Here is a 22,109-nt window from a genome sequence, read left to right as displayed (position 1 = left end):
AATTTATTGGTGGTAGTTTGCATCTGACCATAATAGACATGTTTACATGACATTCAGGAGGTTTTAATAAACAGCACACCCTCGACAACATGTTTGAATTTAAAATTAAAGTACTAGTTCAAACGGTAACAATACAAGTAATTTTAATTCATTTTCCCGGGACACAATGAGCGTCCAGCTGCAGTTGGTACAGTTTACCACGAGATGTCAGCCCAAGACAAAAAAAAAAAAGGACCGTAACTTTTTTCTGTTCAACGTGATGGAAGCAAAGAAATCAACCTCTAAGTTTTATTATAATTAATAGTCAAACAACAAGATTATTACTACTTACTGATTTAATTGAATTATACCCTACTTGATGGTAGATTTAAAAAAAAAAAGAAATCTAAATGTGACTTTTGAGGTTTTGGCCCGACACCATGCAGCAATATACAGTGTATCACTTAGTGCTTAGCATGTCAACCAAGCAGATCTGAGTTTCTGGGCCCAAACCCCGTTTAGAGTTTGGAGCGTGTGAAGTTTCCGTGTTTTCCCGTGCTGTCATGCATTCCAAAAACTGCATGTTTGGAAAACTGAAGACTCGTCCAACGGTGTGAAGGCGAGTGTGAATGGATGTCTGTACAGTATATGCCCTGTAAATAACTGGCAAGGCATTGTCAGTTTTCCTCTTATAATATTATTTATTGTTAAGATCCATTGAGTAACAATTTAATCTATTAATAATAGTACATAGCATCCTTTCCAGTAGCTGTCCAATGCGCACAAAAAGCAAAGATCAGTCTGAATAGTGTAAAGAAAATCTGTATATATTATCTAGCAGAGGTGTATGGTAGATTGTGAAAATACACTAACATAAGTGCAAAGGACATGAATGTTGCTTTTACACAATTCATTAGGTTCTTGCACAACCTAATGGGCTCCCGGCACTATACCAAGGTCCATACCACTTCAAACTAGACCCACACAGAAAACAATATTGTTAATTTATGACATTGTCAGTCAAAAATGAGCATTATTATTATTGTAGCGGTTGTATTTTTAATAAAGCTCTCACATAGGATCTCATTAGATTGTTCAGCTGCACCTAAAGTGCATTTTGACCCCCCGACCCCCCTCCCCTATTAGATAAATCATTCGTATACCCTCTATGCGCATCTGAGGTAAACATCACTGTTTCTTTCGCCACTTCCAATAAACAAGTCTAGTCATTTTGCCTGTGGTGATGACTGCGGTTATACAGTAATTGCTGTTCCTTGAGCCAGTTTGGCGAGACAAGTGAACAAAGTGCAGCATAGGGAAAGGAAATCAGCAAACTATTACTTATCGCGGCTGACATGTAAGTACTGGTCTAAGTAGAAACGCTATTCCAATCTTGAAACCATTTTGGATGGCAGTAGTTTACTTGTGGATTATGCCAATTCAAAGATAAACGACACATGAGGAGCGCTTGCTACAGAGAGGCCATTTCACTTCCTGAGCACTGCTGTGGAGCCCTTACACAAGACACCGGACCCCAAATTTCTCAGGAAAGTTGTGCAGCCCTCTCACTTCAACATCTCTGTTTTTTGGACTGACATGCTGACAAACAGAAGAGGTCTATATTTGATTGACAGCCGCGTAAAGGCGAAAATCTGCTCCACTGTCTTACCCGCATCTTCAAAACAAAAATAAACCTGAGGATAGAGTCTCTCGCATCACTTATTCAGAGGTTACATGCAATGATCCGGTCTGACTTTTAAAATTTGACTTTAACACAGCTAATGCAATGACTAATAGTGAATATCGGCACATTTTCACAAATGTTTATAATCATGAAACATCACTGTTTAAAGGGCTAACTGCGGGATGATCAAGTTGGAACACATTTTGACAGTAAATGGCATGTGTCAGAACCAGAAAAAGAGGAAACATACAAGCCACCGTATGATATCGCTTTCAACAAACTGTTGATGGGCAAGTATCAGGAATCTTGAATTATAACACAAAAAACAAGAGCAGCATTAATATTTTTGACATATTTTTTTGGTGTTTCCCTTTTACAGCTAATATTCCTCTATGCTGCATACTCCATCACATCACGAAGTATCTTAAATTATAAGCATAATGGTTTACCCCTCGGATTTAAAACGGACTACCTCTGAGTAATTGATTTTTGGATTAGATTCATGATTCTCATTTCTCTGCGCATGAACTTTCGATGTCAGTCAAGGTCGAGAAACTTTGCTGGTGACATAACATCTGCGACTTGCAACAGCAGTCCTCTGCATACATAAGCATGATTTAAACTATAGCCTAACTTTGCTACCGATCCAAGACGAACAGTTTTCCTATTGAGGCCATTTTTGGAGCATTGATTTTCCTGATAGATCAACGTCGAGGGCTCACAGGTTCTTGTGAACAAGGCTGAAAATAACACATGACTAGATTGTACATTTCAAGTGTGGAAATCTGACTTTACGGATGCATAAACCTCACATACAATGTAATTGTTATAGAACACGATTACAGAAACATTAATGAAGCCGATACTTATTCCAAAACAATTTAAACATGTTATTAAAAAGTTCAGAAAGTGGTGTTTGGTGTTTATTCCTCTGTTGTTACAACACTTCTTTCCACCATTCTTCATACTGTGAGAAAGCTGGTCTATTTTAAAATCAGCATAGAGTAAAAATTTGGCACATTTTGCATTGCAACGCACATTTTCTGTTACACTGTTCATGCCACAAATGCATGTTCCTTACAAATGCAATTACAAAATGCTGGAACCTTTTGTTTTATTTTAAGTAAGATGAGAGCCACACTCAATTTCATTGTACCACAGCGTGGAGCATCTTGTATTAGATTGATTAATATTGGGAAGCATTACAATCAGCACAACAATTGTCAGTGTTATTTTCCTAAGTTAAAATCTGGATGGGATCTAAACACTGTTTACGTCCACAATTACTAGTATTCTAAACTAGACTACAAAATGACCATACAAACATAACATCAGCCCACATGTACATGTGCTTGTTTTTTTAAGCCATTAACTGACTGGAGAACTGAATGCAGGTAAAGTCGGCGCAAAAAATCAATTTGTTAAGGTCCAGAAAATAGCATGAATGGATGTGATCATAGATGAAGTCAATATAAACTGTCAGCTGAGGACAATAAGCAAACAGCTCTTTACTCCTCTTTAATTCCGCTGACATCTCCCTATTTAGACTACATTAAACGTTTGATTCTTTTCATCCTCCTAATCTATTTGGTTAACTGTTGATTTAATGTGGGTGGCATTTAACTTTTTTTTTTAAATGGCCTGACATGATATTTTTTTTCTTTTTCTTACACTTCTCATCAAAGACACCTAACCATTAATGGGACATATTCCAGGCACATGAAAGTACTATGACGTTATCAGAAGGTCCCGACTCAATCCCTGAACAGGGTGAGTTACAATAACAAGCTTATTAATTACTTAATTGTTTTATGCAATTAGCCTCCCTAGGTAATTTATAACCGACAGATCCTGTCAGAACACTTGCCATCCAACAGTTTGCCACGTTGGTTCAGCTGGTTCAATCTGGCTTGTTCAAACTGGGAGAAAGTCTTCCCCTTGCCTCCTGCCACATGTACCTTGACACAGCAGGAGAAACCATTAAAGCAAGAGAGGAGAAAAGAGCAGCAATCAGGTCAAGTGCTCTGATTGGTCAGTCACATTGTCAAAATCATCCTCCTCCGCTCTCATTGGCTCGGCAGCTGCGGAGGAGTGCTGTGACTGGCTGGAGCAAGACAGCGGGGAGGAGCGGCTCTGTGTGTCGTCCTCGTCCTGCGCCATCACCGCCATCCGGCCCGGCCTCTCCTTCCTGTCTACCTGTTCTTCACGTGTCCTCATCCTCCTCGCTTTCCTCTGCTCCTCGACCGTCCACATGCTCTCGTCTTCGTCCTCCCTCCCTTGCGCCTGCCTGTCGAAGTCCAGCAGCTCCTCCATCATCCCCTCTATCTCCAGCTCACCGTCCAGTTCCTCCTCCACCTCGGAGCGCAGCTCTCCCATGCTTTCAGTCCTGTTGGTGTCGTCGGTCTCCTCGTCTTCGCCAGTGTCCCTCAGCCTTTCGGGGGGCTCGCTGGCCTGACTCTCGCCAAACTCCAGGATGGTGGGCAGGTTGCCCTGCTTGGGACAGCGCTTCCTCAGGCTGACCAGGAAAGGCTGTGGCAGGGAGAAGATGTCCACATTGTTTCCCAGGTCGATCCATGTCACACTTGGGAAACTGTTGGGATCCTAGGGAAGAAAAACATCCACTTGTCAGCGTTTCTCAGTGTGAAATGTGATCACAGCAAAAACATAACAAATCATCATAATGTTCCATTCTGCACATTTAAACTGACAGAGATTTGACTATCAGCCTGATTTACCAAGACTTTTATCATTTTTTGTTTAAAACAAAGCTCTAAAAATGAAATCTGCTCATAGGCGAAGTCAACCCCCCAAATTTTCTTGTGTGAAAATGTTCAAGTGTTTTGCCACTTGCTGTCCACTGAAAACGACATGACATTTGCTCAGGGCTCAGGTAACGACCAATCATGGCTCAGCTTCAGAAAACAGGTGAGCCATGATTGGTTGTTACCTGAGCCTTGAGCAACTGTGATGTCATTTTTATGAAAAGGAACAGAGGTATGATGATAGAAGGGTGCCCAGGTCGTGGACAGAGGACGAAATGGCAAAATAGGGTAAAGTGCCCATCTCTGAAATAAAGTAAACATGAAGTGGTGAGTTCTTCATTCTTCTTGAAAAGTGCAGAAGTAATGGTTATTAAACACAGGCTTACAGGGACAAATATGCTTTTGGAACAGTGCGGTTATCATCTCTGTCTTCAAATTCCAGCACAGAAAGATTACGAATGTGATTCTCGCACAAGGACTCACCGGAATTTCATGTTAATACTCTATAAAGAGACAATATGAAAACCCGCAAGTGACCTTTAAGGCATCTGTCAGCTCCTTCAGAATTGTCCTGGTCAGCCGGTTCCCATTCATTGCCAGCGTCTCTAGGTGAGGTAGGGCAGCCAGAGTGGGCAGGAGCAGGAGAAAGGCCTCATCGGTTAGTTCAGTGAAGCCCAGCTCCAAGCTAACCACTGTGGAAGCGTGGTGCTGGAGGTGCGCACACAGACGCTCCATGTCGCGAGCTACCAGAGGGATACCAGACAGATCCAGCGCCCCGCTGGATGGAGGTGTGGACAGCACCGCCTTCAGACTACAAACAGACATATGATATGACATCAGCGTGATAAATTACATTCGTCTCTCACGATTTAATCCTGACAGAAGTCACAAAGAATGACACTACTGCAATGTGACAGCTTACGCATGAATGTTTTATCAGTGAAAGCGGAAATCAACCAAACATATTTTTTTTCAAGAATATGTTCCCAGCAGGCTCACTAGTTGAAATACAGAATTCTGATTAATATTGTGTTTGTGGATTACGAGTTAAACAGCAAAATCCACCCGTTTTTAGCCATCTCAGGGGGCGGCCATTTTGTCACTTCTGTCGACTGAAAATGATATCAAAGACCCTCAGGGCTCAGGTAACGACCAATCACAGCTCACCTGTTTTCTAAAACTGAGCCGTGATTGGTAATTCCCTGAGCCCTGGGTAGTTGTGATGTCATTTTCAGTCGACAGAAGTGACAAAATGGCCGCCCCCGGACATGGCTAAAAACGAGTGGATTTACTCTTTTTCCCCAAACGCAATATATATCAGAACGCTTTGTTTCAACTAGTGGACTTGCATAAAACATATTCTTGAAAAAAATGTTTCATCACAACCTTGAGCAACAGTGATGTTAGGTCAGCCGTGATTGGTCGTTACCTGAGCCCTGAGCAGTTGTGTATGTCATTTTCAGTCGACAGAAGTGACAAAATGGCCACCCTCTGAGTTGGCTAAAACGGGGTGGATTTTGCTGCTTAACTCATATTCCACAAACGCAATATCAATCAGAATGCCGTGTTTCAACTAGTAGGCTTGAAAAAAATGCGTTTGGGTTGATTTCCACTTTAAACCTTTTCGACACCGTTATTCAAAACTAACCACTATTACTTTTGGAGTTTTGCGACAGCTCCGAGGGTGCAGGTGTACCAAATGAAGTGTCCGGCGAGTGTAAAACAATCCTTGGGCAGTACACACAAATTTTGGACAACTCCTCATGAGATAAACCGCCTATGGGGCAAGATTTGAGGCCCGGTTGCAAATGGAAACAAAACAGTACACTTGTAAATCAGAAATATGGCAGCTGAGGGGATCTGCTGGGACATGCAGACAGTTTGACACCGAGGGATTTCGATCTTAAGACACTGAAGTTTGCAGATTAAAAATGGCTTTTGAGTAGTATTTAAAGCTGTAGTCTCCGACTGCAATGACTGAGCTAAAAATAAACCCACTGGGACAAAGGATATGGCAAAGTGAGCTGGGCACAAAAGGCTGATCTCCTGGTCTGCTCAGTGTAAGGGTTGAGCACTTTGCTTTTCAAAGCTTCCAAACAAAAACCAAACATTAGTACCCACAAAGTGAATGTAAAAAAAACAAACAAAAAAAAAACATATGCAAATAAGCATGCTGGGCTGGGTTCCAGCTCAACCTTGACCTGAATCAGGACAAACACTATAAAAAATGCAAAACAGATGGATGGAAACATGCAAAATGCATTTTTTTTGTAGGAAAAAAAAGTATATGCAAGTTGTCGGGATATTGAGATTTTCTTCCTTCTATATTTGCATGTGAATGGACAGACACATTTTTACATTTATGAATGTTGCGTATAGAAGAAAGCAGAAGGTTGAGCAGACAGCAAAATTCATTATTGTTATTTTGATGTTACGGCAAACAGCGACCCATCCTGTGTGTACTAAAGAGATTGTTGATCGACCGCTGTCATTCATCCTTTCAATGTCTGTTCAGACGCTAATAAAATACATTAGCGGTTTTTAGCAGCCACTGTGACTGAGTGAACAGCGTTCATTTCATTCTGCAGCGCCAGTTCTGCTTAAAGTTCTGTGAAAATGAATACTTGCTGTGGTTGAAAAAAATGCAATTACATACTTGTTAGCCAACAGCTTCATAACTAAAGAGTTTGACATGGAGAAATCTTATTGTTCATGCATAATCTTGAAAAAAAAAAAAACAATAAAAATAAATAAATGAATAAATAAAAGGCTGATTCTGAACCACCACAAAATGTGCGTCCATGCCCATTTTCGGACAAAGGACGAAACATACTGCTGCGGTTCAGAAATGTAAACAAAAAAAAAGTGAAAAAGATGAGAAAAGCAGTTGCAGAGCACCGAACGCGTTGAAATCCACTTACAAAATAATTTGTGTGAATATCTGTATTTTTTACATTATGTCAAGAACAATAGTGCGGGACAGTTATGTAAAAATTAATTTTACATAATACTGAATTGCACAACATAATCATTGTTAATACAATATGGCTTATTTATAAAGTATATCATATTATATTATATTATATTATATTATATTATATTATCGCTGTCCTGTGAAAAACACTCCAACTTTTGAAAATGTGTTCAATTTTCACTTTAATGTGATGTCTGCAACGCAGAAACCTCATTTATATAAAAATAAGAAACATAAAAAAAACCGGACATAAGTGTTTTTCACAGCACAGTGACGATATGCTTCTATTTATTATATTATATTACATCACATTATAAAATTTCATATTATATTACATTATTTCATATTACAGTACATTAAATGTCATGTCATGTCATCTTCCAAACCGCTTATCCTATATAGGGTCACGGGGAGTTGCTGGAGCCTATCCCAGCCGTCAATGGGCGAAGGCAGACTACACCCCGAACTGGTCGCCAGCCAGTCGCAGGGCACACATAGACACTGTCACTGAGCGGGAATCGATCCCACGCTGCCCGCACACAACTCAGGCGTGTGTACCACTACACTATCAGCGGACTCAGTACATTAAATGCTTATATAAAATGATACGATAAAATGGAGATTGACACAAGGGACACTTATGGGGGACCGTGACTATACATAGTGGGTTGGCTGTGTTTGCCCTGCATCTCAAACGACATAGCTGCGGCCATGGCCTGAGTCAGCGCTGACGTCACCATCAGCCTGACGGACAGCGTTTATTCACCATTGAGGCTTCATACGTGCATCGTGGTAAAACCGTATGCTTCAATTTGCAGCAAAGCGGGGCTACCGAGGCCTTTACTGGTCGAGCTGGGCTTCTCAGCTTCTCCGATCCACGCTAACCTCTCTCTCGCACGCCTGTATGCATAGCAGATGCTACCTAATTCCCACTCAACGTACAATCCAGCATTTTACATTTCAATACAGCCCCGTAGCAGACAGGGCCGCCTTTACCGACTCTCCCCAACCCTAACCAAGATGCTCTACTCATTTTTCAACATTGACAAACACATATTTATGCTTTTCATCGATTTTAATGGGTAGAATACCAACAAATCAAAAGATTCACACACCGCGAACCTTTATGAACCGTACAGTTTTTAATGACTTCTATGAATAATAACAAACAACAACACTAAGCCAAATTAGCACACACACTCCTACTGCTAAGAACTCCTATTGCTCCTACAATACTTGCTCAGGTCAAAATAAGCAAGCATTTAAAAAGTAATAATCAGAGACATTGACGACACGCATCCCACAATGCACTGCCCCAAATGTAAACAATGCAATTTGGGCAGTCTAGCTCTCTTCACAACACTGACACAGGCGGTGCTTCGGAACAGGCGTTTATTGCTTTCTCATCTTCTGCCGTGGTCATGACTTGCACACGCCGTCGCACGACTTGCACATGCCGTGAGAACACTGCAAACTGGAAGGGCTACACCCAGGCTCGTTGATGCATAACATCATGCCTGAACTCTGTTGAGTCTTTTTGTTAAAGAAACTAAAGTACTCAAACCAAGATGAAACATTTCAGCACTTGCCAAATCAACATGCGAATAGCTCCATTTAGGATACTCATAACGACAGCAAACATTTCCGTCAGATGCAGTTGGTTTTTTGGACCCAGGCGAATAAACAGTAGCACAATTCTGCAAATTACAACTTCATCTACATTAGATCAGATGACCTTCATTAGTCCCACAATGGGGGAACGTCTGATCTAATCTAATATAATGGGGTTTTACGTAACAATTTTACGGAGACTTGAAGATTCAATCATCAGTCAAGAAGTTTAAATCCTGATGACTGTGGACAAAACGTAGCTCTCCTTAAAAAAAATGTACGTCATCATCTTAAATTAACATCGCTAGCCTACCAATACTCAAGACTGTCAGCACTACATTTGAAGAAATTGTTTATTTCAACACACTGCTTTCAAGTGCATTTTCTCATTTACAGCGTTGCCATGACAGCACGTGGAAATTGAATCACTTGCGAAACAAGAATGCTGCCGCTTTTCATTACAAGGCTTTACAACACAAAGAACACTTGCCCATCAAGATGGTAGGGTGGGGTGAAAGTCATATTAGGTTCATTTATGTTACACAGTGTGAAAGAAGGACATTGATACTTGTGTACCCCATGAAGAAGACAGTCTTATGTCACCTTCAGAGTTAAATTAGCTCAGTCTCATCACTCGCTAACACCTGCAACGCTGAATTAATTAAATACTCCTCATCAGTGCGGAATAATTTCACATAATCTGCAAACTTTTTTTTTTTTCATTTTCATTAAGGTTGCAGGTGAACTGGAGCCCATCGGTGGCACAGATTAAGACAGCGCCTCATGGATGACTTGCGCTGGTCACGAAAATAAAGCCCAATGTGTTCAGCGGTGCGTTTGTCTAAAGACGTAATTGTTGTACTTCAAAACATTATGGAGGGGAGGGGTTTAGGCAAAAAATGATAAGATTTCACCGGTGGGACACAAATCAACATTCTCTGTCACATGCTGAAGAAATCTTATGGATTGTTATGTTCTGCATCTCAATGTCATCTTACCCATCAAATCCACATTTATGTAACATTTCCATTTGGCCTAAAACCTGCCCCAAAATTTCATGGCTCAAAGTGGCTTACTGAAATTGTTATGCATCAGTAAGAATTGGTAAGGCTCTTACTCTAACAAGAGCGATAAATCCCTAGAAGATCAGTTAAAGAAGAGCTCTCCCAAGACTATAATGTGCCTAGCGATCTGGCTTTTGGTTTTAGCTAACTTGGCCATGTTGGGTGTGATGTGCTTTAAAGTTTAGAGCAATGCTTAAAGTCGGAAGACGCATGGTGGAATGTTGTGGCCTCTTCATATATACACATTTGAGCAATTCCTTAGGGATTAAATTATTACATTAAAATGAAGTGACAATTATAAGAAATCAATTGAGTATGAAAAGTAAAGGACAACGAGTAAGAAAAACAAGATGGCTCAGGAAATTAGTCATTAACATAACACCACGTAAAGTACTGACCACACTTGGGGTTTCCTCTTGAGCAGGCCTTGTCTCCTCCACTGCGAGTGGGGGCTGAGATGGTAGGTCAGCTGACGACAAACCTTCTCCATGGCCCCCAGAGAGTCGCCCTCCTATTGGACACAGAGGGGCACAAACAACGGAATGCAGTCATGGCGAATAGGGGAAAGAAAGTCTTATTATGAGAGTAATGGGAAATCTGTGAAAAGTTGTTAGCTAATGTTAACCCGCAACAGGCTATCACATTGGAAAGTTGATCATGAGAAGAACTCCAAAAGCAACTTAAAACTAAATGTGGTAGTCAGAAAGATAAGGTTCACATGATTGGTTTTTTTAAGTGCTCATCAATGCTCGTTAGCCAAAAGGTGACATGAGTGAAGTGGGATCCATTAAATGAGACGAAATTTGAGTCAAAAGTTGGATTTAAAAAAAATACAACTTTTATTGTTATTTGAACCAATGGAAGAAATAGTGAATGTGTTCTGAATAAAGTTTCAAATGCTCATTCACCTCTGGCCTTGAACAACAGAGTTTGAAGCGTTCATCACGATTCATAAAAAACGGAATGTTGCTGTCAGTCAAAGTTTGGTCAGCGAGTCGTCTAATTCAGACAGAACTGACATAGGGAGGCAATATGGCATGGCATTACTACAGAGAGACGAGATTAAGAAAAATAGGATTCATGCGTCATTGGAGCAAATAATTGGCGCCACATCTGTCAACCAAGCGTGTGTGTTTGTGTCTGATGCGATACACACACATTCATGGATGTCAATCGCTGTAGCCCAATTGTTTCGCGCTTTGAAACATTAAATACACTCTTTACAATGATCACCTTAAAACGGCAATTAAACACCGTTTCAGAGATCGCATTATTTAGAATGAATGATGAAACATATGGGAACACATGATTTATAAAAGTTTTAAGACTTCATATTTTGTTGCAAATACTGTGCTGGCAATAACTGCATCAAGCCTGTGGCGCATTGACTTCACCAAACATGTTGCATTCTTCTTTTGTGATGTTTTTACAGGCTTTCAGCGCAACTTTCCATTATATTGATCAAATGAATTCTGATTCATCAACATACGCACAATGGTGCAAAGAAATGGGCTGGTGCGCACGTCATGAATCCAATGGCGATTTGATTTTGCGTATATGCTCAACGTCCTTGGTATACCTGTTTGAAGTATATTACTTAATACACCAGTCTGTTTCCATCCTCAGGACATTCAAAAGGTTTTAATCGCTACGCACGTATTTGTGCAAGGATTGTAATTGAGTTTTCATCTTGTCGGCTTCTCGATTGCTAATTTTTCACCGATGGACAGCTCTCTGGTTTTCAAATTTCAAGTACCCCAGAAATATTTTTTAATGTTTTCAGTCAACAGTCAAAGTAAATGAATTGGACCCAATGTTCCGATACTTTTGAAGGTTAGTGTGGCAGAACGATGTCTGCGTCACCGGCGCACAGAGCTTGAAATGCCTGGTCTATCACAGTGTATCTTTTGTGAACCGTGCATGACAGCATCGCTTCACACACCGATGAGTATGGCTCATACCTGTGATAAATCTAGCAGATGCTATTCGCACAAGACACAACGGAGCAGAGACAATATAAAGAAAAGAATGCAAGATCAGAGAACTTAATTTAGAGCGCCGTGAGAATTTCACTTAATTGGTCCCGAAAATGATTAAGATCCGATTGTTCAATTCCTGCAAGTACACCAGCTTTGTGTTCAACTGAACAGCCAGATTTAACACCGAGTGAATACACTTTTAGTAGAGACCAGATCATCTTTTTACGTTATTATTTCAGGATGCATAAGACATTTTGTCTGGTGATGTCCCTTTAGATTTTTCTAATGTATGTAAGTATGTGCTGGCGGCATGTGGCTGACTGGTTAGCGCATCAGCCTTACAGTGCGGAGGCTATGGCTTCAAATCCAGACTGAGGCCTTCTTGTGTGGCATTTCCTTGTTCTTCCCGTGCCCACATTCCAAAAACAACAATAATTGAATGAAGACTCTTACTTGTCCGTAGTTGTGACTGCAAACGCGAATGTTTTTTAGAGTTGAGGAGACTTTGGTTCTCGACTTTGGCTGGTTGTAATGTACAACCTATTATTCTTGATTATATCGCCACATTGTGAAATTTGGGCACCTGCACGCAGTGCACCCCCAAATCTGGGGTACCATAGAGCCCTGTAAAGTACTCCAACAACGCCGACATCTTCTTTAGCTCCTTCACCTGAGTGCTTATTTTGATCACGTGGGCTCTGCATGCAAGATCCAAACGCCGCTTGATACAAGACCAGGAGAGGACTGCTTGTCTATGAGTGCTCATACTGGAGATTTTGGAGGAAGTCTGATACAGTCCGATGCTGTTTTTTTGGGCTGATATCGGATCAATCGGGACGGACACCACTAATTTGAACAATTGTAAATTTGAAAAATCCTAGTAGCCTAGATTTTGGAGGTTCTGGGTTTGTATTGCGATTGCCTGATCACGTTTAGTCTGTAGTTTGAATTTTCAACCTTTCAGTACGTTCTTGTATCGTGTGTCTGATTGGTTGCGACATTATTTATACCACCACTCAGGGTAAATGCTCTTGTGTTATTAAAGCTGCATCATGTGGACTGTAATTAAATAAATGAGAAAGATCTGGGGTCGTTAAAAGCAGCAGTGGTGGTACTTGACTGGAGATTGTGCTTTTCTACATTTCACTTAGACTTTTTTTAAATTTCATTTTCTCTCTATCTTTATGCTTCTTCGCCGCCATATGCTTTCATTTTCTTGGCCTCTTACGTTCTTGATAAAACGCATATAAATCTATCCCATCTCAAGATATCCAATGACCCCTCCTGTGCCTCGCTCTGTTTTCATACTCCATCAATATCCAGCTTTGCCGCCCCCCCCCCAAGCTAGTCTGCTCATATTGAATACCTTTCACTGCATTCACTTCACGACTCACCTGTTTGGATTTGGCCGTATGCTGTATTTTTGTACGAAAGCCAGGCGAGTCTTTGTACAGTACATGAGGCCGCAGGAGATTTGTTGTTCTTCGGTCATGATGACCATATGCAGTCATGCTGAACGTGTTATGTCTGCTGTTGGGAATTCGTGTACGAGCAGAACACGCTAACCAGTAACGGCATAATATGCCTTTTAATTTCGATCTTTGTTTTCAGCACTCCTTGTTCCTTCCCGCATTTTTTCATCGAGCAGGGTAGCTGTCACACTTTCTTTCCCTCTCACTCAATGACATGCCAAACTAAATGAATGAACAAACACACACACACAAAAAAAAAAAAACGCAGTTCCCTTATGGACGCACACACAGCTACACAACCACTTAGAGCAATTCTCTAATCTAATAACGTCAGACGAAATGAATCAAGAGATCCGGCTGATAGCAATGAATCACTTCAGCCCGTGCGGGTGTGCAAAAGGGGTTTTACTGTAATTGGCAATATTTGGGAAGCACACGATAGGCGTGCGCGTGCGCGTGTCTTACCGTCTTTGGGCAGTGTACATATCGTGCCAGGCTGATGATTAGGTCATGCGTGATGGGGTCAACAAGGTTTCTAAAGCTGGCGTAGCGGTATAATACATCGTCCAGAGATGTCGATTCCATGCCCAGGTCCTACACACACATACACACACGCACAACATAGGTTGGCTACAGCACATTATACACTATCATGGGGAAGAAAAGGCATCATCGTTATGCAACACGTTTCACACATAAGTAAAGCTCATGACTCACTGAACATGAAAACGAAAATACACAAATATAAGCACAGAAGGCACATAACATATGTGGACATTGATCACACTTTTGATGTGAATTTATGATGAACGTCTGGCGTCGGCATTATTAGACAGGAGGTTTGCAGGAAACAAAATGAGTCTTTTGAATAAAGTCACCCTGAAATGCAGCTCCATTACAAAGTATACACAAAGAGAATAGATCAGTACAGCACCGACAAAAACGGATGTCCTCACTCTATTAGTTTAGAAAATCCGAGTGCATGCTGTGGATATGAATCCTTGATTTTTGATTTTTTCAAGTCAAATCAAATGGAACAAATACCCCAAACTAAGTGGCCTTTGTTTAGGATTACCATTCAACAGCTGACGTCCATTACGATTAACAACATACTCTTATGGGTAGTTGAGGCAGGAAACAGAAAAATCCTTGGCTCTCTTTGTGGCTTAGTGCCCTCATTCCATCTTCATTCTTGTGTTGAATTTTCATTCAATTTGGTTGGGGAAAGACACGCTTTCTAAGCTGCCGTTTAAAAACGGACATGTTGGGAACAAAAATCCTGAAGCGGGATATTGACAGACTGCAGTGATGCGGACTCTGCATGAGTTGGTAGCGGTGAGGAAGAATTTATCGATTGATGTGTGTTCTCCACACTCTTACATATGGTTGCGTGCTGTGAGTAGTGAACAAAAGAACAAGAGCAAGGATACAAGTGGCCTAAAATGAGTTTTACTTTGCAGGTTGTCTGGGTTCGGTCGTAGAGAATGGGCTAAGAAGCTCAGTCATCCGCAAGTTGTTGCTCCTCCGCATCGAGAAGAGCAATATGGGGTGGCTCGGGTCAAGATATCTCCTGGATGCTCGCCCGGTGAGGCGTTCAGGGTGCGTCGCGCTGGGAGGACGACACCTTGCAGGGACTACGTGACTAAATTGCGTGTTTGCGCTAATGGTGGGTGTGTTGCGCGTCATCTACTCATCTACTATTGTGGCGTTATTGTAAAATGTTGCCTCCTGCTTTTTTGTGCTTTATGTTGCTCTGGCGGTTTCCCCCATGGAAAATGTGGGAGAGCACCACAAACGCAAAATTGAATTGAAAGTTTTGGAGTTGGAGTTGTGTGTGCATAAGATTGGGGGATCTTAATCCTCTGTCTGGAGGAACAATTTGCATAATAGAAGGGCCTGTCGCTCTGATAATTATTGGGAAGCCACCTGCTGCATGACAGCCATGTTTTGTTTATTTAACTCATCCTTTAACCCACCCTGTGTAACATTGTGTTTAAAACCTCACCCCCAACTTGTCGAATGCTTCTTGCACTTGTGATAACGCGATACATCACAACAAAAAACGATTTATCCGTGAATTGTACGCTTTAGGAAGTGACCAACATCGGCATCGGTAAATAGAAAATGGCAGTCAGCCAAATCGACTCGAGAGAAAAAGCAACTGGATGCACCTGCAAATAATGAGCATGTCGTTGATGCAGCCATGGCTAAGTGGTTAAGAATCCTTCACAGCTGACGACCAGGTTTGATTGACATGAGACCCTTGGCGCTCACAGCTCAAATGCTCAGCAGGAAAGCGGCGTGTTGCCCCAAGAGTGTCACTAATGCTGCTGCGCGCCTGCTGTGTTAAATGCAGAAGTCTTATTTCATAGCAACCACGTGAACGGATCCAAAAAACAGATTTACCTTCATCACATTGCATGCTCAATTTAGTATTTGTGTCGTTTTGCTTTAGTCGCGTGCTTGCATGCATTATATTTACCAAAAAGGTTTTCGAATTAAATTGGTGGATAGAGAGGTTTGCTTTAAAAGCATAATTTACCGCAGAGGATCAATTGATATTAGGGTTGAAAAATAAGCATTATGCAGTGATGAGTCATCATAATTGTCTATGATATGGTGGCCTCAATTGAAAAAGTCTATTTAAAGCAAGTAATCTGATAGACTTGCAATGTATCAGTTCAAATTTAAGACGGCCGGCCGGGCTTTAGAATTTGTTGCCAATAATTCAATGTGTGATAGTTTCATCCTCTGTTACATCACAAAATATCTCCTTGCTGAGTCTCACCCAAAATGTTCCCATAAAAACACCAGATGCATACATAAAGTAAATACAGGTGATGTTTACTATATCGATTTTACAGGTAAAACAAAATCAAATTTGCTTTTATTACGGGAAATAGGTACAGATTTATGGTGTCCTTGTGTGTGTGTGTGTGTGTGTGTGTGTGTTGATGTTAGTACGCTTCACGCTCTGAAGACTGAGTGAGCAAGAGGAGGCGAGCTGCTCAGTCTCCTACAGAAAAGGTATGACTCATTGACGTTTCTGTGTCGCCTAATGCTCTGTGAGGCACAGGAAATAATGACAGCGGCTTTGACCGAATGGTAAACACACTCATTATTTTAATATTGTGTTATCTGTCCCCGCGGAAAAGCATTCGCTAAATAAATGTCGCATGAGTAAAAAAAGATGAAACTGTAGCTACTGCGAAACACGGAGGAGGCTTGCTTATGATTTGGGGCTGCTCTGCTACGTCAGCACAGAGTGTCTCGAATCGGTTAAGGGTACAATCAGTTTGGTCAATGAGCGTATATTGCGCAAGTGGCGTGTACAGTCCATTATTAACTGAACCCTCATGAAATATTCATGCCAAGGACCAAATAGAAATGCAAAATAACTAATTATGCTAAGAGGGGAAAAGTATCAGCCGACCCTTCGTCAACAAGCTCCACCCACTAGAGAGGGTCGACATCAAAGTGCTTGTCTGAACATAAAGAATGACGGAGACAGAGGAGTGCACAGCAGAATCCATCACTGCAGCACCTGATGACCTTTACGAAAGATCACATACCGACCTGTTATCCATCTAATCTACCATACAGGATATTATATGATTATGAGGAGGAATTTTCTTTGATCCCTCCAATCAATTCCACGTATGGTTTGATGGTTTTACTGTCATGGCTTAGATGACAGGTAGTCTAACAAAATATTTAAATGAATCATTGTCTGCTGATAACAATAGAGAGCGTTAACCAAGCACACTCGCTAACGTTCCTGGAAAAATTTTGCTCGAGGCGAGCAAACAAAAGACTTGAGCAGACAATCACAAAACGGACGGCGGAAGGGTAGCCCGGCTGTAGGCGGAAGGCGAAAAAACGGACCGTGAATTTTGAGTAAAATGCCCAGCTCTGCTAATTTCTCTCAGCCCGTTTACGGCATTTCACATGATATGTTAGAAATAAGATGGTGGACTTTTCGTCAGACAAAATGATATGGTTTGGTTGAACAATTTTGTGATTAAATAAATACACAATGTCTTTTTTGTCTTATGTGACAATTGTACAGTAAACCTCAAACGGGAGTGACAAATAATGAGCTTAAACCACACAAGCTTTGACACATATTTGTTAAACTGTTATCGCAGGAAAAGGGAAAACAGGTATTAAGAAAATAGTGTGGGAGGGGTAAATCTACAGAAAAAAAAATTTTAATCTAGTTTTCTACATGGTGGATTTTTATCTAAAGCCGGTGGATCTGGAACATATCACCTGTGATAAATGGTGCTTCACTGCTCAGCATATCGTCACTGTTATGTGAAAAACACTTATCTCCATTTTTTTTTCATTTCCTTATTTTTACATGAATGGTGTTTCCGCGTTACAGACATCGCATTAATGTGAAAATTTAAAAAGTTTCAAAAATTGGAGATAAGTGTTTTTCACAGGACAGCGGCAATATGTTTTGTTAACATGTTCCGACTTAGCCAAAGAATTTACTGTACAAAATGTTTTTAAAATCTGAAAATTTGGTTAAACACAGTACTTTTATTCTGATCATAATCCAAATGGGTCCATTACATTAAGAAGCCAAAAAGCAGTCCTTGTTTTTGGTGGTTTATAGCAAACAAGAGCCCTCGGAGGCCAACACTGAGAGAGTCAAATTTGAAAGCTGGAAATTCCCACAGAAGCGGATGTTATGGTTCATGTTTGAGACATCCCAGAGGGAAATGGCATATAGATGGTAGCTGCTGTGCATTGCAGTGTAGTGATTAAGAAGGTGGCCTCATCATTAGCTGCTAACAGACCTGCTCCATGATTAATCAGTGTCTACTTAAGCACAAGTCTGCACTGATGGCCATTGTTCCCGGACAACATACAAGGGAACCTAGTAACCAGTGAAGAGCGGCTCACTGATTTTGCTCATTTTCTTTCTCTCCGTGTAATGCTTATGTGGGTTTTCTTATCTTAAGCACGCACAAACCTCAGGCCAAATGGGACAACATGGCCCTGTGTATCATGTGCTTCAACACAGTATTAAAGTCTAATCTCACCTTCTTGTTAATTTTGTTCTTTGGAGTGCAACCAGTTCAGACACTTCCTTTCTCTAATACCGCCTCTCCAGCCATAACTGGGAGTGATCTATTGGGGGGGGGGGGCAAAGGACCAACATGTCAGGAAAACTACAGCGCTCTCTGTTAATGGCTGACGCGCTGTGTCAGTTTCTATTCCTGAAGCAATGTTGAACTGAAGTATGAAGAGTCTTATAAAACCGATGAAATGCATGTAAGCAGCAACAGTGCATGCTTTGTATTCCTTTGTACGTATGTTGCGTGCTAGCGTGCCGTTGCTGAGCAGAATTCGTAGGGCTCAATCCCAACCGCCTCATTTGCAAACATAAGCGGTCGTAAAAACATGATTTGCCCTAGACACTAAACTTTTTCAATGGTTGAATGGCAAACAACAGGCTAACGGCAGGCACCGGAATATAAGGATTATGAAAAAGGTCTAGACCCTGATTTCATAATTGAATCTATAAAATGGTAAATTAGTAGTCACTGCAGGCTCTTGTCTCTATCCACCATTGGCTGAGCCATGTGATTTCATTTAAGAATTTTATCATCATTTAAGAAGTGACAAATCATTGAGTAGTAAGCCAATTTTTATGAGCGTAGTGGCTAATTACTAAATAACCAATCTTTCACGCTCTGGTTTAAGTGAAAAATAAAGACAGTAAAGCATAAGTAGCCAGAAAATGAAAATGTCCAATGGAAACTCTGAGTACAAAAAAAAACCCTGTAAAACTGTTAACGTTATTCTTACCAGCAAGCTTACTGGACAAAAAAAAAAAAAAAAAAAAGGAAGTGAAAAGGTTTTGAACAATGTTTTCCCCGTGCCTGCGTTGGTTTTCTTCCACATTCCAAAAACACGCATGGTAGAAGTGGTTGAAGGTTAAAAACCGTGTTAGGATTAGGATAAGACCTTAAATTGTTCGTCGGTGTGAAGGTGAGCGTGAATGGTTGTGTGCCCTGCAATTATTGGCTGCCGACCAGTTTAGGGGGTATACTCTGACTCTCATCCAAAGTCAGCTGGGATAGTCTTCAGTTCATGAGGAGAAACGTCTAAATCCTCTGATTCATGCCTCTCAAGTGTGAATACTTTGTCATTTTTATTACTTTGCAAGTCCTCTAAGGACGCAGAATTATTGTCTTTTGCTTGTCGGTGGTTAGAAAATACAATAAAATGTGAAAATTAAAGGTCAAACAAAAAACTCGTTTGCTCTGTGCAGGTGAGTTAAACCTGTTTTGATATTTCCCGTAGATACTGAGATTCCCTTCAGTGCAATTTGACACTTCAGATTATTATTTTACAGCATTAGTTTCTTGGCATCCAGTCTGAACAGGGGTTTTCCTTCTTCTCTTTCACAACAACAGCAACAAACAGCTGTGCAGTGAGAAGCTCTGGAAATTAGGAGAGCCTGGAAATCTGCTCCACTGCAATCAGTCTGGAAACAACCGACCAGCTGAGCAGGGACACTGCTGCTTCATCAAGACACTAACAAGGCATCGCATCACCTCGTACACTCTTTTAGTCACTGTCAAGTCAGGAAGGTCTAAACACTTTATTGACAAAAATATTGAGGCATTGAGTTTTTTTCAATCTACAACAGTTATCATCACCGTCCTAGTGCTTCCGTGCTGCTGTTTTGGTTAGCCATAAGCTCGTAAGAGTGTTCAAATGGGCTCAGCCTTTAACTCTTTGGGCTCTATTTTCGTGGCGCAAAATCTGGTAGATCCTGATTTTCGTTTCAGCGCAAGGCGGAGTGACAATTGGTGGCAGAAAGTCATTGCAAACCGTCCGTTTGCTCAGACCACGTCTAGCATCGACGCAGGATAGACAGCGGGTCTAACGTGATGTATTTCACCCATAAAAATGTGAAGGGCGGGAATCAAACCCTCTGAATCATTGTATTAAATTGGTGAAATCATCTCACTGGGCGGCACGGTTATGGGGTGGGGTATGGGGGCTCCAAGTTCCCACTTAATGACGCAGATGTGCTTCCGCCATGTTGTGTATGACTAGCGCATTGCCTTGCCAGGGTATGAAAAGAAGCGCTTTGAATGGCCATAATTGAAGTTGGCTGTGACCACTTCCACAGCGGCACAAACCCTCTCGCAGTCTCGCTGGCCTGCGTTGTTCTGTGAAACGACCAACATCAGGTCTAATCCGCCACCGCACCGAGTTACAGCACAGCCCATAGTGAGCATGAATCAGAACAGCCTTAGTGTTCACGAACTTAGAATGACATCTCTTACAGTTAAATGTTGTGTATTTTAGGTCACCTTAAAAAAATCTTTGTATTTCAGGGTGAAGAATGACATTTAGGGATTTTTGTTCATTCTTGTTGTCAGGTGTCAAAACAGGTCAAATGTGAAATGACCATGATGTAAGAGTTAAAAAGACAATTAAGTGAAGGGCGGAGTGGCATTACCTGCCGTAGTGTCCTCAGCATCTCGGTGGCCTCGTCGTGTTTGCCCTGCTTGGCCATCAGCATCATCTCCTGGATCATTCCGATTCGTCGCTGGTAGGGCGGCGGGGTGCCGCGGCCCAGCCTGTCCCCTGACCTCAGCATGAGGGATGCAAAGAGGTCCCCTCGCTCCTTGGAGGGGGTCCGCCTCCAGCTATGCTGAGGGCTGGCTCCTCCAGCATCGTGGCCCTTGGTCTGTTTGCCCCCCATGCTGCTGTGTGCTGTGAGAACAACAAGCCTGATCCCACCGGGCAGTCAGTCATGCAGAGGTAGCCTTGGTGGTTGTTTATCATCAGAGCGCCTGCAGCTGATCACATCTTTACAGTGTGGACACTTGAGGGGGCTTATGCAGCACTGCCAGTAATGAACTCGGATTTAATCCGCGTGGAAAAGGCACGGCCGTACATGGAGTAGAAAACAACAATAAAGAAGAACAGGGGGAAGTAGTTCATGCAGCTCAAGTGGGGAAGAGGTCGGTGGATGCTGCCTGCAGCATGGCCGCTCAACACGCACCCGTCACACTGAAGAACTGAAGACCGCCGCAGTCTGCTGTCCCAAACACAACTTCACCGCGTCTCCGTCTCGATTTACCTTCGGGAACGACGTTTTGTTGTTGCTGCTGCTGCGCCGCTATCATCTCCGCCACCCTAACAGAGCCCCCTGTCCTGCAGCGGAGCTCGGAGAAAGGCGCTGATGCAGGAAGCAATCAGGGCATGGCAATGTTTACGTCTACGGTTCAAAGACGACTGTCGCTTCGTCGCTACGGTTCCAATCCTGCGGTCCACCCGCGGCCGCGGAATTTACCAGTCACCTGCCACAGAACGGTGTGTACAGTATACGTGTGGCTGAACGTCTGTCCAAGGAGGAGCGGAGGAGTACCTGCCTGCTTGCCTTGCTTGGGCTGGAACTGAATTATGGATGACAACCTCTCGGCTTCGAGTGTACGTAGCACGCCCCCACCCGCCTCCAGGCAGAGAGCACCACCAAGTTCCCAGCGTCTTATTATTACCCCATTATTCTTTTCAAAAGGGTGGCTATTCAAGCGCTCAAATGATA

At 41.9% G+C, this 22,109-nt stretch overlaps 1 protein-coding gene across 2 annotated transcripts; it reads right to left on the bottom strand.

Annotated features, from left to right (window-relative positions):
• Positions 1-278: 278 nt before the first annotated feature.
• lrrc75a (leucine rich repeat containing 75A) lies at positions 279-21,983 on the bottom strand. 2 transcript variants are annotated; one of them, XM_086036791.1, is made up of 7 exons: positions 21,933-21,980; positions 21,645-21,864; positions 21,018-21,274; positions 13,991-14,119; positions 10,473-10,585; positions 4,963-5,236; positions 279-4,264 (listed from the first exon to the last, which is right to left on the bottom strand). In XM_086036791.1, the coding sequence occupies exons 2-7, from the start codon at positions 21,688-21,690 to the stop codon at positions 3,674-3,676; spliced, it is 1,410 nt and encodes a 469-aa protein (XP_085892917.1). In that variant the 5' UTR covers positions 21,691-21,864; positions 21,933-21,980; the 3' UTR covers positions 279-3,673. The 2 variants fall into 2 exon arrangements, with proteins under 2 accessions (XP_085892917.1, XP_085892916.1); XM_086036790.1 differs by having other exon boundaries at positions 21,645-21,983.
• Positions 21,984-22,109: the final 126 nt, after the last annotated feature.

This window comes from Filicampus tigris, chromosome 7, assembly GCF_054856515.1.
Source record: "Filicampus tigris isolate MCC_2025a chromosome 7, RoL_Ftig_1.0, whole genome shotgun sequence".
NCBI lineage: Eukaryota > Metazoa > Chordata > Actinopteri > Syngnathiformes > Syngnathidae > Filicampus > Filicampus tigris.
The sequence above is the reverse complement of the archived record's forward strand: the minus strand, read 5'-3'. Positions and strand labels throughout refer to the sequence as shown.

Excerpts from the sequence above, each read along its gene's own strand:
- lrrc75a (XM_086036790.1), bottom strand. The coding sequence starts at position 21,690 with ATGATAGCGGCGCAGCAGCAGCAACAACAAAACGTCGTTCCCGAAG. Across the intron at positions 10,586-13,990 it reads ATGTACACTGCCCAAAGACG|GAGGGCGACTCTCTGGGGGC; the intron begins GTAAGACACGCG and ends TGTGTCCAATAG. Across the intron at positions 5,237-10,472 it reads AAGAGGAAACCCCAAGTGTG|TCTGAAGGCGGTGCTGTCCA; the intron begins GTCAGTACTTTA and ends GTCTGTTTGTAG.